Below are 15,845 nucleotides of genomic sequence, written 5' to 3'. Positions count from 1 at the left end.
ACTCAGGACTGATCTCCTTTAGAATGGACTGGTTGAATCTCCTTGCAGTCCAAGGGACTCTCAAGAGTCTTCTCCAACACCACAGTTCAAAAGCATCAATTCTTCGGCGTTCAGCTTTCTTCACAGTCCAACTCTCACATCCATACATGACCACAGGAAAAACCATAGCCTTGACTAGACGGACCTTTGTTGGCAAAGTAATATCTCTGCTTTTTAATATGCTATCTAGGTAGGTCATAACTTTCCTTCCAAGAAGTAAGCATCTTTTAATTTCATGGCTGCAATCACCATCTGCAGTGATTTTGGAGCCCCCCAAAATAAAGTCTGACACTGTTTCCACTGTTTCCCCATTTATTTCCCATGAAGTGATGGGGGACCAGATGCCATGATCTTCGTTTTCTGAATGTTGAGCTTTAAGCCAACTCTTTCACTCTCCTCTTTCACTTTCATCAAGAGGCTTTTTAGTTCCTCTTCACTTTCTGCCATAAGGGTGGTATCATCTTCTTTAGGGACTATTAATTGCCTCTTAACTGAAGACCACATCCACTCCTCCCTGGGGAGAAAGTATCAAGAGGAAGTTGAGTTCCGGTCATCTCCCTGTACTTGAGAGAATTTTCTCGGGAGGCCCGTGCCTGTTTCAGCAGGCTATCTGCTCAGGCAGTTCTCTGCGACTCCCAGCCTTTGCAGTGCAGGTCGATCCTTCCTGAATCTTAACCCTGATCTTCATCTCCAGTTCCTCTCAAGCCAGTCACTCACCTGGAAACTTCTGCTCATCCTTTAAAACCCAGGAAAAATCTTCATCTATGACCCACTCCTCACCCTGAGACTTTCAGGCCAAGTTATCATTCTCTACCCTCCTAACAATTTGTGTACTTCCATTATGATGCTTGAGGGAAAAAAGAATTCCCCTGTGGTAGGACCTCCATGTATTTCACTAGAGGAGATATAGGAAACAGAAGAGATGTGTATTCGATGTCTGAGTCGGCCAGATCCCTGGAGGAGGATATGGCAACCCACTCCAGTATTATTGCCTGGAGAATTCCATGGACAGAGGAGCCTGGCAGGCTACAGTCCTTGGGGTCGCAACGAGTCAGACACAACTGAACAACTGAGCACACACACTGGAATGCCGTGTATTTCACTAGAGAAGATGACAGAATCCCCTGGTTTATTCATCCAGGTACCACATGCCTGGTCAATTAATAATCATCAGAATGCTGTAGCAGGCCCTGTTCTAGTTGTTTTATGTGTTTTGTCTTCACAACAGACCTACGAGGAAGGTTCTACTGTTGCTCCTGTTTTACAGATGAGGACACTGAAGGTGAGCCATGGTATGTAACTTGTCCAGAGTCAGGGAGCTGTGGATGCGGAGAACCAGGATTAACCCAGGTGGACATCTGAGCATGCTCACTCACATGTCTGTGCTCATCTGAAGAATGAAACCTAAAGGGCCAGAGGAGGGAGAAAAAGGCAGAGGCTATTGCCATCCTGTTTGGGGGGTGCTCGGCATTGCATCAGGCACCGCCTTTTAGGATGATTAATTCTGTGCTGAGTTGTCAGTGGAAGCCTGTGGAAGTGCAGCCGGACACCCACCTTCTGCAGAAGGCCCTCCCTGCTAATCCGATACGATTGAATTTCCTAGGGTGGCCTTTAGGGCTGTGCTGTTGCTGGAAAGGGAGGGAGAGAGAAGTTTTGCGTATTGTTTTTTGATCAGCAGGTTTGGAAACTTTGAGTGTTTGGCTCACAGGATGGTGGAAACGCTCCAGCGTTTCCTGTGGCCTCAAGTCTGGGCTCTGAGATAGGAAACTGGGCCTGAGCTTTGTCTGCCCCACTGGGAATGCCGGCACACCTCACAGAGTGATAGGAATTGCCTGAGGAGGAGGGGAGCTGGGGGGAGATGCTGGGGAGTTGTGGGGAGCAGACACTGGCATTGCAACAGCTGAAAAGGAATTTGAAAGGCAAATATCCAAAAACTAGAACAAGGGAGAAAGTGTGTACATTAGTGTGAAAATAATGAACTTTCCATTTGAGATGCTGATTCCCTAAAGTGTGAGAGAGAGCTCAGAGTTGAAGGGATGAGCATCAGTGGCTTTAATCTCATCTTGTATTTTGACAGAATTTCTCTGGGAGGAAAATGAATTCGGAATCAACCCTGCTCTCACCTCGGAGCACCTCCATTTCTGTTTCTGTCCCATGAGACAAATGAACAGTTGCGCTTGAAAAAACCCCTAAAGGTTTTCTATGCAAAGGATTCTGGATTTTTAAAAATGCATCCTTGGCTCGAGTAATCCCTCACATCAAAAAAAAAAAAAAACCCAAACCAAAAAACTCTGAACTTGCTTTTAAGGAAAGAGTGATTTATTTATTCACTTGTCTGAAAAATATTTACTGAGCTGCTGTTTGCCGTGCCATCTGGTCAGGAACAGAGGTCCAGAGATGAGTAAGATGATCGCTGCCCTCGGGGAACTCATTAACCAACAGCGTAAGGAAAGGTGGAAAGGTGCTCTGACCAGTGCATTGTAAGCACCTAAGAAGACAGATGTGAGCGCTGTTCCTTCTTGCCTTGGAGCCTATGGAGTCAGAGAAATCTCTCAAGAGAAGTGGGTGCATGAAATTGGCTTTGAAGGCTAGGTGGGAATTTTTTTTTTTTGAAGCCAACCCAGGGGGAGAGAAAGAGACGTTCTGGAATGCAGAGGGAACACTGAACAGAAGCAGGAGCCGCAAAAATTTGGCAAGCTCGGGAAATGGCCAGGAGTTTGATAGGAGAGAGATAGCCAACCTTTTTCTCAGGACTGTCCCTCTCCCCTCAGTAGATTTTGATACACTTGGAGAGTGATCCTGACCTGGCCAGTCTGGGACTTGTCTTCTTTAAGTAGTGCTACCACCAGCCACTGCAAAAGAATCATTGATGATTTTATGGGAAAACCTGTTATTGCCTGCGTCTGAGGGGGTGGGGAGCAGGGATACAGTTGATGGGGAAGGGGGCCCTGGTGGTGTGGTGCTCAGAGGCAGGTGGGCGCCAGAAAGGTTTATGTGCCTAGAATCACCTGCCAGAGATTTAAAGTGAGAAGTGAGATGTTCAGAATCCAGCTATCACAGATACAAATCTTCTGTTTCTTTTTATATATCTTCTGATGGCCTGCACAGTAGAAGCTGTGGTTAGTTGAATTCCTATGTGAACTGGAAAGAATTACTCAAAGAACAGGGCTTCTTTCCTGGAGACAATCCCATAGACACAGGTGATGATAATTCAATATGGGACTAAAGGAAAGAGTTTTCTCTGTCACTTTCCAGTGTATTTCTGGCCCAGACTTTTCAACAGTTCATTTTTTCCTGAGAGGTAAAGGAGGCAAATGGTCTCAAAGCATCTCTTCTCAAAGTGTGTCCCATGAGAAACCAGTGTCAGTCACTAGATGCTCCATGAAAAAATCAGAGTTTTCTGGATAGGTGCATTTGGGAAATATTGTGTATTGCATATGAAGATTTCACAGTACACGGGCATTATATTAAAGACCTGTAGTATATGTGCCCTCTTCAACATATGGGATAGCAATTAAAACCATGGGCTCTGGAATTGGACAGATGTGGATTGCGTTCTGGCTGGGCTCCACAGGGGGATATGGGACTTTGAGCAACTTAATGTCTCTGCATCTCAGTTTCCTCGTTTATAAAATGGTTTAGTAAGTGGTACCTATTCCATAAGGTTGGTATGTAAAGTCCATGAACTGGTTATTACTATTAGCTATTATCCATTCAATGATTTACAAGAGCTTTGACTCTTTTTTTTTTTTGCTTTATGTTAATTAATATATCAAAGAAGTAGTGTTTGTGGGAAATGCTTGCCTAAGACTAATTCCTAAAATGCAGGCATGACTTTTTTTTTATTGGAATATAATTGCTTTACAGTGTTGTGTTAGTCTCTGCTGTACAATGAAGTGAGTCAGCTAAATGTATATGTATATCCCCTCCTTCTTGGGTCTCCCTCCTATCCCCACCCCCTATTCCACCCCTCTAAGTCATTATGAACTGAGCTGAGCTCCCTGTGTTATACAGAAGCTTCCCACTAGCTAGCTATTTTATACGTGGAAGTGTATGTATGCCAGTGGTACTCTCTTCCCTTCCCCTTCCCCCCCACTGCCCATGTCCATACGTCTGTTCTCCACATCTGTGACTCTATTCCTGCCCTGCAAATAGGTTCATCTGTACCATTTTTTTTTTAGATTGCACATATATGCATTAACGACTTCTGTTAGCAGTCTTGGAGAGCCAAGGCAGGTCCTAGGCAGAGAGGGCTCCATCAGAAATATGGACGGGCAGGTATCACAGCTCCAGAATTGTAGAGCAAAGTATCCCTCCCACTTGGCTGCAAAGTTAGACTGTGTGTTCTATGTACCAGTCATCTCTAAGGGAACAACAAGATTCTAATTCAGAGCAATAAACAGTTATGATCGAGTTGATATTTTTAGTCAGAAATTTTTCAGTGACAAGTGATAGAACCCTAACCCAAACTCACTTAGCATAATGGTGAATTTAAGAGTTCAAAAGTCTAGGAAGAATATTAAGATAGATCAGAGAGTGGAAGGAAAAGTGTAGAAGACAGAAACTCTACATAGTCAGGATTCCTGGCCTCTTATTCACCCTCCTATCTCTCCTCTCTGATTGTCTTTGCTTCTCCTTGCCTCATTCCTTCCTGTAACAGACAGCCCTTCCCCCCCATGGATGGGATCTATCTACTGACAGCTTCGCTCAACAAGCCATGCAGAAAGAGAGAACACTGTCCTTCCAGGCCTCATAAATCAATCCCCAGAAATCGATTTGCTTGGACCATGTCTGTCCCATGGGCCAACCACTGTTCCCAAGGAGATGGGGGCTGTCATTGGTCAGGCCTGGCCGCATGCCTACTCTTGCTTAATAGCTGGTGAGACAGGACCTAATACGTGAAGAAATGAGATGGAAAAGCTCGCTAGACCACTAGACAAAAAAATTGGAGTATGTCAACTACAAATTGGCACTTGCCTGTCAACTACAAATTGGTACTTGGCTAGAGCATTTGCCAACCACTGAACAACAACAAGGGCATTTGCCGTTTACCTCTGCGGAGACCGAGCCCTGTGCTGCTGTTCCTGTTGACCTTCAACACCCTCTGAGGGAGTTCAGGGTGGAGTGAGACACTCTGTAAGCCAGGGAATCTGGTGGAACAGGTCTTCAGGTGCCTAGGTGTTTTCAGGAACTGATTTCACGATCCCAGTCTTTGCATCTCTTCATGTCTAGAAAACCACTATATCTCTTCATGGTGACATCCTTTCTTCGTGACTCGCAGAAGATCTCTTGTAAAGTAAGTGCTTGATTGCATGAACACCCCCCTCCGCCAAAATCTGTTGACGTTCTCCCAACCGCATCTCTGGAGCAGTCTCTCAGAGCTGCCGTTCTCATTTTGTCCCAAAGAAAACTTAACTGGCAACTCTCATGTTATGCATCTTTTTATTTGACAAGTGACAAGCGCTCATTAGAGATGTGTGTGAAGGAAATATGTTGGAGTAAAATGTTACAGAATTACCCTCAAGTGGTATTAAGGTATTCATGTTTTTGTGTCAACTTCCCTTTCCTGTTGGTTTTCTTCAATTGATCTTTATATCTCATCTCCCTTTTTTTTTTGCAGTTAAAATATCATATGTACAACTTAATATCCACTTTGTAAAGTTGGTCTCTATGAAATAAAGTTTTTTTTTTTAAAGCAAGATTAGACTTAGTAACCTGAGTGACCTACTTCTCAACCATGGGTGATGTTGTCCCCCAGGGGACACTGGGCGAATACCTGGAGACATTTTGATGGTCACAGCTGAGGCAGTGCTCCTGGCTCTAGTGGACGGAGTCAGAGATGTCACTGAACATCCACAGTCTCTCAGGATGGATGTTGTCCAAAATGTCAATAGATCAGTGGTCAATAAACCACTAAAGAAATGTTACTTTAGTGGTTTCATCAGAACAGAAATTATAATGGCTAGATTTATTACACTAAATATTATGGATTAAAAACAAAGTAATTTTTTTTTTAAAGGGCTTTTGCTTTTACATTTTTCTTGATGGTAACAATATAGTAGTAGTATTAGTCACTCAGTTGTGTCTGACTCTTTGCAGCCCCATGGACTGTAGCCTGCCAGGCTCCTCTGTCCATGGGATTTCCATCTCAGGTTGCTGCTACTGCTGCTAAGTCAATTCAGTCGTGTCCGACTCTGTGCGACCCCATAGACGGCAGCCCACCAGGCTCCCCCGTCCCTGGGATTCTCCAGGCAAGATGAGACATAGTTATTGCAAATACTTTCTCAGGTTGCAATTTTTAAAATATTTAATGAACTATTTGGCTCTGCCAGGTGTTAGTTGCAGCACGTGGTGTTTTTCAGTTGTGGCATGGGAACTTTTAGTTGCGGCATGTGAGATCTAATTCCCTGACCAGGGATGGAACCTGGGCTCCCTGAACTGAGACTTTCCTACTGGTACAGTGGCTAAGACCCCACGCTCTCAGATTGTAATTTGTGTTTAAATTTTTATCATGTGCTGTGGAATGCAGAAAATTTTAAGCATCTTTCAAAACAACTATAGCCCCTTCCCTATGTTTTCTGTTTTTGGTGTTGTACATTTGGTAGGATTGCCATGACAAAGTACTGCAGACTGAGTGGCTTAAACAACAAAAATTTATTTCTTACAGTTCTGGAGGCTGGAAGTCTGAGATCAAGGTGTTAGCAGGGTTGGCTAAGTGAGCCCTCTTTTCTTGGCTTGTCCTCAAATAATCAAGCCAAGAGATAAAAAGATGGCTCTCTTCTTGCTATGTCCTCAAATTGTCATCCCTTTGTACGTGGGTCCAAATTTCTTCTCCTTATAAGGATACCAATCAGATGAAATAGGGCTGCCCTAATGACCTCATTTTAATTTAATTATCTCCTTAATGGCCCAATCTCCAACTACAGTCACAATCTTAGATACTGGGAGTTGCGACTTCATCGTGTGAATCTAGTTCAGTTCAGTTCAGTCGCTCAGTCGTGTCCGACTCTTTGTGACCCCATGAATCGCAGCACGCCAGGCCTCCCTGTCCATCACCAACTCCCGGAGTCCACCCAAACCCATGTCCATTGAGTCGATGATGCCATCCAACCATCTCATCCTCTGTTGTCCCCTTCTCCTTTTGCCCTCAATCTTTCCCAGCATTAGGGTCTTTTCCAATGAGTCAGCTCTTCGCATCAGGTGGCCAAAGTATTGGAGTTTCAGCCTCAACATCAGTCCTTCCAATGAACACCCAGGACTGATCTCCTTTAGGATGGACTGGTTGGACTTCCTTGCTTCTCCAACACCACAGTTCAAAAGCATCAATTCTTTGGTGCTCAGCTTTCTTTATAGTCCAATTCTAACATCCATACATGACCACTGGAAAAACCATAGCCTTAACTATAGGACCTTAACTAGAGGACCTTTGTTGGCAAAGTAATGTCTCTGCTTTTTAATATGCTGTCTAGGTTGCTCATAACTTTCCTTCCAAGGAGTAAGCGTCTTTTCATTTCATTGCTGCAGTCGCCATCTGCAGTGATTTTGGAGCCCCCCAAAATAAAGTCAGCCACTGTTTCCACTGTTTCCCCATCTATCTGCCATGAAGTCATGGGACCAGATTCCATAATCTTAGTTTTCTGAATGTTGAGCGTTAATCCAACTTTTTCACTCCTCTTTCACTTTCATCAAGAGGAGGAAATAAATGCAATAGCCCACAGTAGGTATCATGACCGAGAGGAGAGGTATCATCCTCTGGAGAGTATGTAAATATTTGGAGGAAGTAGTTCAAATTGCTGAGATTTTATATCTTCATTCATTTATTGCAGATATTGCCAACTGTCACTTGGGGCTGGGGTAAAGAGTAAGTAAGAAAGTATGTATTTCAAATGCCCAATCCAGTGCTTGGTCTCAGCTCATCCCTGCCCCTTTCTGCCAACTGTACCATAGCCTCCATGATGACAGTTCAAGCCTCTGTGAAAGCATTTTTCTCTGAAAGTTTGCAACCTGTTGTAAGCCAAAGGTATCTAATAGCACATTACCCCCACCTGGTAAGTAAAGGGCCAAGTTATTAGTGAGATACCATATGTGGTTTTCGTGCACTGCATATCCATAAAATGGGATATTGGTTTTGCATTTGATTCACTTCTCTCTTTTCTTCACTTTCTTCTGAATGCTTACGTCTTACACAGGGTTTTCCCCCATTTATAAAGTCATAAAACTTCCTCCTTGGCCCCTCTGCTCTTCTCACAATGGCCAACAGTTTTCTAACAGAGATGGAGAATCTGAAATGGCACCCCCACCATGTGTCACTCCATCTGGACCCTGCAGTGTGGGAAACACAAGTCTGCTCCCCCTGCTCGCATGGTCCCTGGAGATCATGGCTCATCTACCTGACTGCATAACAAACCTTAGTAAACAACCCTTTCTTAGTGTGCATTTCCAAGTTACCTTTCTACCACATACATTTCCACCTGCATCCATGAAGTCCTGAGCCCCTCTTCCTCTGTCTAGCCTTTTCTCCAGCCTTTTCTCCTCGCTTAATCACCCCTGCTAAGATGGTTATGAGCTCCAAATTTTAACTGTCTCTTTGAGTTACTCATCTCTGAGTTCTTTGGCATGTGCAGGCATTGTATGAATAAATAAATAAACTTTTTTTTCTTCTTTTAATTTTTTTTTGTTAGTTTAATTTGCAGTCCCCAGCTGAAGAACCTAAGAGGATTGAGAAAGGGGATTTTTTTTTCCCCTTCCTACAATGAAAGGCTACTCTCAGAGCCACTTTCAGAGGTCCTTTCCCTTTTTACATAATTTGGATACCACAGGAAAATGTTGTCTTATCTCTTTTTCTATCTGGGACCACTGAACATTTAAAATCTGGAACTAGTTCTTCCTCCCCACTATTCCCATACTCATTATAAACCTATTATCTGTCACAAGTAGATAATGATGGCGAGTAGAGCAGGGGACAGCTTGCCTATGGAGGAAAGGAAGAGACAGAGGAGTTGAAACAAATTGTTTCTCCAGCTGTTTGCTATTTCTTTCCCATCGATCTGCCTTTTGACTTCTACTGGTCCATCTATCAGGCTCTTTCAGTACAGTTGTGGGGATACATGGTTCACAGGGCAATCATGTTAACTTTCCCACTACACAACTCCTGTAGAACATCCTTATAGGCTTGATTTTCTCTTCTCTTAATAGGGTTTGCTGGTGTAACAGGAAGGCTAGAAATAAGATAAAAGAGTTCAAAGCCATTCAGAGACCCAAAGCTAAAACTCTTATGGAAAATTCAGGGGAAAAAATGGGTCAGATATTTGGGAACTTTATGAACTTCAAGATCTAATCAAACTGCCTGGAAAAACATGCAGAGATGTGACACATCTTTAGGAGACTTCAGTGGAATGAGTTTCAAACACAGAACATGTAGCACTTTGGGTTTAGAACAATGCACAGTGATAGATTTCTAGATAGAAATCAAGAGTGATTTCTCTCCATTGTATCAGATACGTGACCCAAAGATAAGGAGGAGACATTCGGCAGAATAATAAAGACAACTTCAACTTGCTCAGGGCTACATCTGAGGATTTTGGTAACTCACTTCCAAGTAAGAAGTGACTCCTTTTTTATTCATTTAATTTACTGAACTGTAAACAAGTCCTTTGACATGCATCTTATTAAGGTTGTAGAATCTTAGTATTGGCATAAAGTAAATTAATCAGCAACCAAGCCAGAACCTTGTAGAATTCTCCACTCATTCCTTAGGTAGGGAGGACCACAAGGCAGAGTGGTTAAAAAAGATCTCGCCTACACTGCCCTTCAGTGGTTCTGAAATTATAGTTTGCATAACAATTATTATATCAAGGAGTTTATTACATAAATTCATGCAGCTTATATTTACTGGGCAATTTTGATTAGACTCAGTTTTACTGCCAGTAGCTCTGATGAGATGTCAGTTGTAGAAAGGATGCATTCAGCCAACACCATGCATGAGATGCCTGTGGGCCCTGGTATGTAACTGTGATCAGGATGTGTACCCTGCCTTACAGTGCTCCAAGCTGTGGTTGGGGGAGGTTGACGAGAAGACTCAAAAGCTATGAGCACTGTGTCTGAAGATGCAAAGATGCCAGGAGACTACATTTGTTGACTGAAATTTAGAAATACTTTTGCATCTCAGTGATGCCTGACCAGGCACTGGGTCTGAATGTTCATGTTTCTTGCTGAGCCTGTCTTGTGTCTCTTCAGCCATGGCTTGCCCTGATCATTAGTATCTTCCCAGAGAACTTGGCATGTGTTAGTCACTCAGTCGTGTCCAACTCTTTGTGACTCCATGGACTGTAGTCCACCAGGCTCCTCTGTCCATGAGATTTCCCAGGTAAGAATTTGTTGTCCTTCAGATGCTCAGTCATGTCAGACTTTTTGTGACCCCATGGACTGCAGCACACCAGGCTTCCCTGTCCTTCACCATCTCCCAGGGTTTGTTCAAACTCATGTCCATTGAGTACGTGATGCCATCCAACCATTTCATCCTCTGTCATCCCCTTCTCCTCCTGCTTTCAGTCTTTCCCAGAATCAGGGTCTTTTCTAATGAGTTGGCTGTTTGCATCAGGAATACTAGGTAGACATTCCCTTCCCAGGGGATCTTTCTGACCCAGGGATTGAACCCAGGTCTTCTGAATTGCAGGCAGATTCTTTGCCATCTGAGCCACCAGGGAAGTCCTGAGAACTTGGCAGCTCACACCTAACTGGAGGACGATTTTCCCCTCAGAGGACATTGGCAGTGTCTGGAGACATTTCTGACATTTCTGTCACAGCTAAACAGGGTTATTGACCTTTAGTGGGTAGAGGCCAAGGATGCTGCTAAACATCTTACAAGGGTGAGAAAACCTGAGCTAGAAACGTTCTCTTCTGAATTTCATCAGTAGCAACATGACTATATATAGAAGCTAACTGTTTCTTCGTGGAAATATAAATTCAAGAGGATAAAATGTGGACTTCTGAGAATAATGAGGTGGATGGGATTATTCATTCTGCAGTTGTACACCTGACTCTACCTATGGGAACCTGGCTGTACCCCATCTCTGCTGCTTGTTAATGTGGGGAAAACTGATGAGGACTAATTGGGCTGGTTAGGTGAGTTCCCAAGGGGTGCTCCCAGCCTCTTTGCTCTCAATGGCTGCTTTGTGCACCGCTCTTATGTTGTTCTCTACGGAGGCACAAGGAGAACTGTGTTATTCTATTCTCACCTGTTCAACAGGTTTTGTCTGAACAGTCTTTGAGAAATAAATATCTTTTAAAGGGGAAAAAAAGCACACTTGGCCTTTGATTCCTGGAAGGCCAGATGACCTCTTTCAAAGTAACTCTAGACTATTTTGTGTAGAGTTGGGAGGAAATTGCTCAAAATGCATTTTTATTTCTACTGTCTATTATCTGTTCTCTTCACCACCACGATTATGTGTTCTTTGGTTTGAATAGTGTTACCTGATATTTGCACTGAGTCTGTTTTCACATTAGAACTTGTTTTCTTAACTCTTATTCTAGGATATGTAATTCAGTATGGATCCTCGATTGAAGTGATGTGGTACAGATAAAATACACTATCTTAGAATTCTCAAGTGAATTAAAAGAGTGTACAGATTATGAAGAAATCTGTCCCAGTGCAGACTGGCTGCTTGTATTTGTACTTATGAGACCCATAATTATGTAGCAGTCCCTGTTGTTGAATATTCAATTGTTTTCAAGTTTTGGGAACTACAACCAAAACGGCAATTGACATTGTTATGGTTGAGTTAATAGTTATTTCTTAAGGAAACATCCTAGAAAAGTAAAATTACTCAAAGGGAATATAGAATTTTAAGGCTTTGAGTACAGTTTGCCAAAGATACCTCTGGAAAGTTGTGCTAATTTATACTCAGAATAGATAGATATGCATGGACATGAACTTTCTTCTTTAAAAGTTAAGACCAAGAGTTAGCATAGGAATGTCTAGGAGGGTCAAGAGTACAGTGAGTGAACCTACCACATTGTGGCCCCAAACTGCTGGAACTCACTCTCTTATTACTCTTACTCTTACTTACTTGACTTTGGCCCCTCACCTGTTTCAGGAACAGGTAAGGCATGCTCCTCCCTCAGGGCCTTTGCACTTGCTAGTTGAAATAAAGTATTACCTGCCATATTGGTAAAGAAAGGATCTAGCCACCATGTTACAGTCGGCCCAAATGTGAGTCCTGAGGGAACTCAGGAAGGAAACAAAGGATGTCTGCCATCCAGCAGTCAGCAGACTGCAGCCACTCCCCTCCTCTATGAGAAAGCACTTCTGGCCCCACACAGCTGAGGTGCACATCAAAGAATGATTTCAGTGAACCCAGACTCTTGCATCTTACCATATACAGAGAAGCACTAAATTCCTTAACTTGAGATATCTAGTATTCTTTTATTAACAGTAATCTTTTGTTTCGACTTCCTGGTACGGTTACAAAAACTCCTATATATCCTGGCTCACTGCTTCCTCTTGGGAGCAGTTTACTCAGGGTGATTTGAGATGCTGCCTCCCGGGCTCAAAGTCCTAAGAACATCCACTGAATAAAACATAACTCTCAACTTTTAGGTTGTGCATTTTTATTTCAGTCAACACGCTCTCTTGGCCTGTGACATGATTTCCCCAAGTGTTCGCATGACTCACCTTCTCACTTCTCATAGACCTTTGCTCACATTCTGCCTCTCACTGAAGCTTTCCCTGGTTTCCCTATTTAAGACTGCATCCTGCCCCTCCCACACAGATATACTCACAGACTTCAGATTCTCCTTCCCTGATTTATTTCTCTCCATGTCCCTTGATGCCACCTAAGGTGCAGATTTGCTGCTGTATCCCCAGCACTGAGAAAACAGCTGGCACAGAATTGGGCTTAATAATTATTTGTTGAATGAGCCACTGCACCACTGCTTTGGAGATATGCTCCTGCTGGTTAGCACTGATTATCTTCACACCAGGCTGGCTTCATCATCCTTGGCCAGAGGGGCAGCCGTTTTGTTTTGGTTCATTTCCTTTACTTGTCAGCTCTGGTGAAGTTAGTTATTTATATCACTGCTTGTGTTGTTATTATTAACTGACATTAGGCTGTCACTATTAGCTCTGTTATCTCTATTATCTTAGCCATGTCCAACTGCCACAGACAGGGGTTAGTAACTGACAAGCCCCACTCGGGTTTGATAAAGAATCAGTTGCATATGTTTGACTAGAAGCTTTATACAGAGATCAATTTCTGAATAAAAGACCAAGAACCCAGTAGAAAAAGGGCAAAGTATTACTTCAGTTCACAGTAAAGTAGACATGGGACTTCACATCTTTACGTTCAACTTCCCTCACAATAAGAGAAATAGACATTGGAAGTACATTGAAATATATTTTTTCAGTGCATGGAGGTGTGCAAAAGTTCAATCTGTTGGTGAGTCTGTGTAAATAGGCAGACTCATCCATTGCTAAAGGGAGGGTAGACTGGTACAACTCTCACTAGGGAGGGATATTTGGAGATGGTGTCAGAATCTAAAACTGCTTATACCCTGTGACCCAACAATTTTACTTCTGTGAATCTACTGTAAAGGTATACTTGCAAGTGAGCACAATGATGTATGCATAAGGTTATTCACCAGAGGCTTGTTTATAACAGCCAGAGGTGAGAGATCACCCAGTGGCTCATGGCAGGGGACTCGCTCTTCAGATAAGACACTTCTATACAAAGAATGACTATGCAGCTGTAGAAGGAACCAGGATACAGTGTTTATACTAATATAGAAGGTTTTAGAAGACACATGAGATGAATAAAACAGGGTTTAGAATGCTGCCTTTTATATAAAGAAAATGGGAAATATATGTTTTAACATTTGACTTACATGAAGAAATTCTGAAGGGACACATAAGAATCTATTAACAGTGGCTAGCTGGATGGATGGGATGGAAGTTATATCCGTTCGGGAGGAGGGAGATTCACACTGTCTTTACACACACACACACACACACTCTCATTTTGAATTGCATGAATGTTTTACCTGTTCAAAAATATTATGTTAAAAAAAAGTCATTCTTAAAGAAATGAGGGAGTCTGGGAAAGAGAGGCAGCAGAGGATTAATCTTACTTCCCTTGTGTAAGCAACACTATTCATTCCAGTGAGAATTCAAGGTCTGTTCTGAATGCTGTATTCACCACCACAGTTAATTTTCTTCGCCTCTTGTGAACTGGCCTTGGGGAGGGAGGGTGTGTGTACATGTGTGTGAACCGTGGGGCGTGGCTCCTTCCTCATGATATCCTGGTTGCTATAGTGCAGAGCTCTATTTGTGACACCCAGAAAACACTTTAAAGAAATGCTGCTTCCTGGCCATGACTTCCTGGGCAATCTGTCCTTCCGGAGACTGTTGAGCACGAGGAGTTCGCATGTGCTTCTGGGCAGAGTGAGCCAGGCTCATTCAGACCCCGGGCACCGGTCAGAGCAGAACTGGTCGGTAAGGGTTCCACCTTGCTTCACACTGGAGACTTGGGAGCCTGTCCCTCGCCAGCGCCTCATCTCCCGGTGGCTCTGAGCCCAGGGCATTGGTATCTTCCCCATCTCTACCTTCCCTCCTGGGGAGCCACCACTGAGTGGTGCAGTTGGCGCCCTGAGTCTGCTGCACCCAGAGCCGTTTCTTGTACCTAAACCACCAGTGAAAACAGGAAGTGATAAAGCAAAATTCACCCTGTATTTGTACTGAGCGACTTCTCTTTCTCTTTTCGTCATTCCTCATTAGGTGTAGACACGTGCAGCCGTCTACACCGTAGGATCCCACTTCCACTGGCTTTGGACGTTCCTGGAATTTGCAATGCCGCCGCCCGCGGACATCGTCAAGGTGGCCATAGAATGGCCAGGTGCCTACCCCAAGCTCATGGAGATCGACCAGGTTAGTAAGACTGGCAGTCATTTGGTGGTTATTTTAGTTTCCCTTCTATTCTGAATTTTTCCCAGACTTAGTTCTTTTTTCTCCTGTTCTCTCTCTGGCTGTGTTGAAAAATTGGTGTGATAATAGTTACAGTATAGTTTGATTTCTGTACCACATGTAGTGGCGAAGGATGGGGTTTTATACTTGTCCAACATCTACTCAGAGTGAGTCAGTACAGGGTTTGTGTCCGAAGCTGTGAAGGAGCTGGAGGGACGAGGGGACTGGACTTGGGCCGTTGATGCAGTGGAGCTGTCCCAGCACTGCCTTGCAGAGACTCATGACTATGAGTAGATTGTTTTATTATAGACAACACAAAACTTAGTTTTGGGGCTCACTCTTCTCTGGTTTTTGCAGAAGCAGCCATCAAGTACAATGTGACTTTGTCCTATTACTATTTTGATGATGAAATTAGCATAGAGGGGTGGGTCTTGGGTCCTAGCCAGTTGTCATTTCATTATTAGAGTTAAATGCACTGTGGCTCTAGTGTATTGTCTGGTATATGAAAAATGCCCAGTAAATTTTTACTGCACGAAAAAATATCACAAAGATTTTTAGCATGGTTTTACCTATGGAAGCATCCTTTAGCTTGGGTACTGAGTCTTATGATGTAATTGATTGCAGGCAATCTCAGGGAGCTCACTTTTGTCATTCTAGAAGAAATGACTTAAAAACAAAAAAGTTCGAGACCTAGTATATGCTTAAGGGTTTCATAAAGCATGTAGTATGGGGTTCTGGATGGCTTTCTACGTTTTCAAAATTAGGGTACCATAGCAACTCTACTTTTTATGTACTCGATACTATTTTATGATTATGCTGTACATTTTTTTTCTGGTCAGATTTTATTATC

At 43.2% G+C, this 15,845-nt stretch overlaps 1 protein-coding gene across 7 annotated transcripts in view; it reads left to right on the top strand.

Annotated features, from left to right (window-relative positions):
• The window catches only part of ELMO1 (engulfment and cell motility 1), a 584,819-nt gene that overhangs the window by 97,940 nt on the left and 471,034 nt on the right, over positions 1-15,845 (top strand). For 3 of the 7 annotated variants that reach the window (XM_010831166.1, XM_010831161.1, XM_010831167.1), the window contains one exon: positions 14,810-14,959. In XM_010831166.1, the coding sequence (XP_010829468.1) occupies positions 14,882-14,959 (78 nt within the window). In that variant the 5' untranslated portion in view covers positions 14,810-14,881. Of the gene's footprint in view, positions 1-2,360; positions 2,632-5,314; positions 5,336-13,576; positions 14,528-14,809; positions 14,960-15,845 lie in introns of those variants that run through there. The other 4 variants (XM_010831164.1, XM_010831163.1, XM_010831165.1 and 1 more) reach the window with 4 other exon arrangements.

Source organism: Bison bison, unplaced genomic scaffold (assembly GCF_000754665.1).
Source record: "Bison bison bison isolate TAMUID 2011002044 unplaced genomic scaffold, Bison_UMD1.0 scf7180017864525, whole genome shotgun sequence".
NCBI classification, from domain to species: Eukaryota; Metazoa; Chordata; class Mammalia; order Artiodactyla; family Bovidae; genus Bison; species Bison bison.
This window is presented reverse-complemented; position numbering and strand designations above follow the sequence as displayed.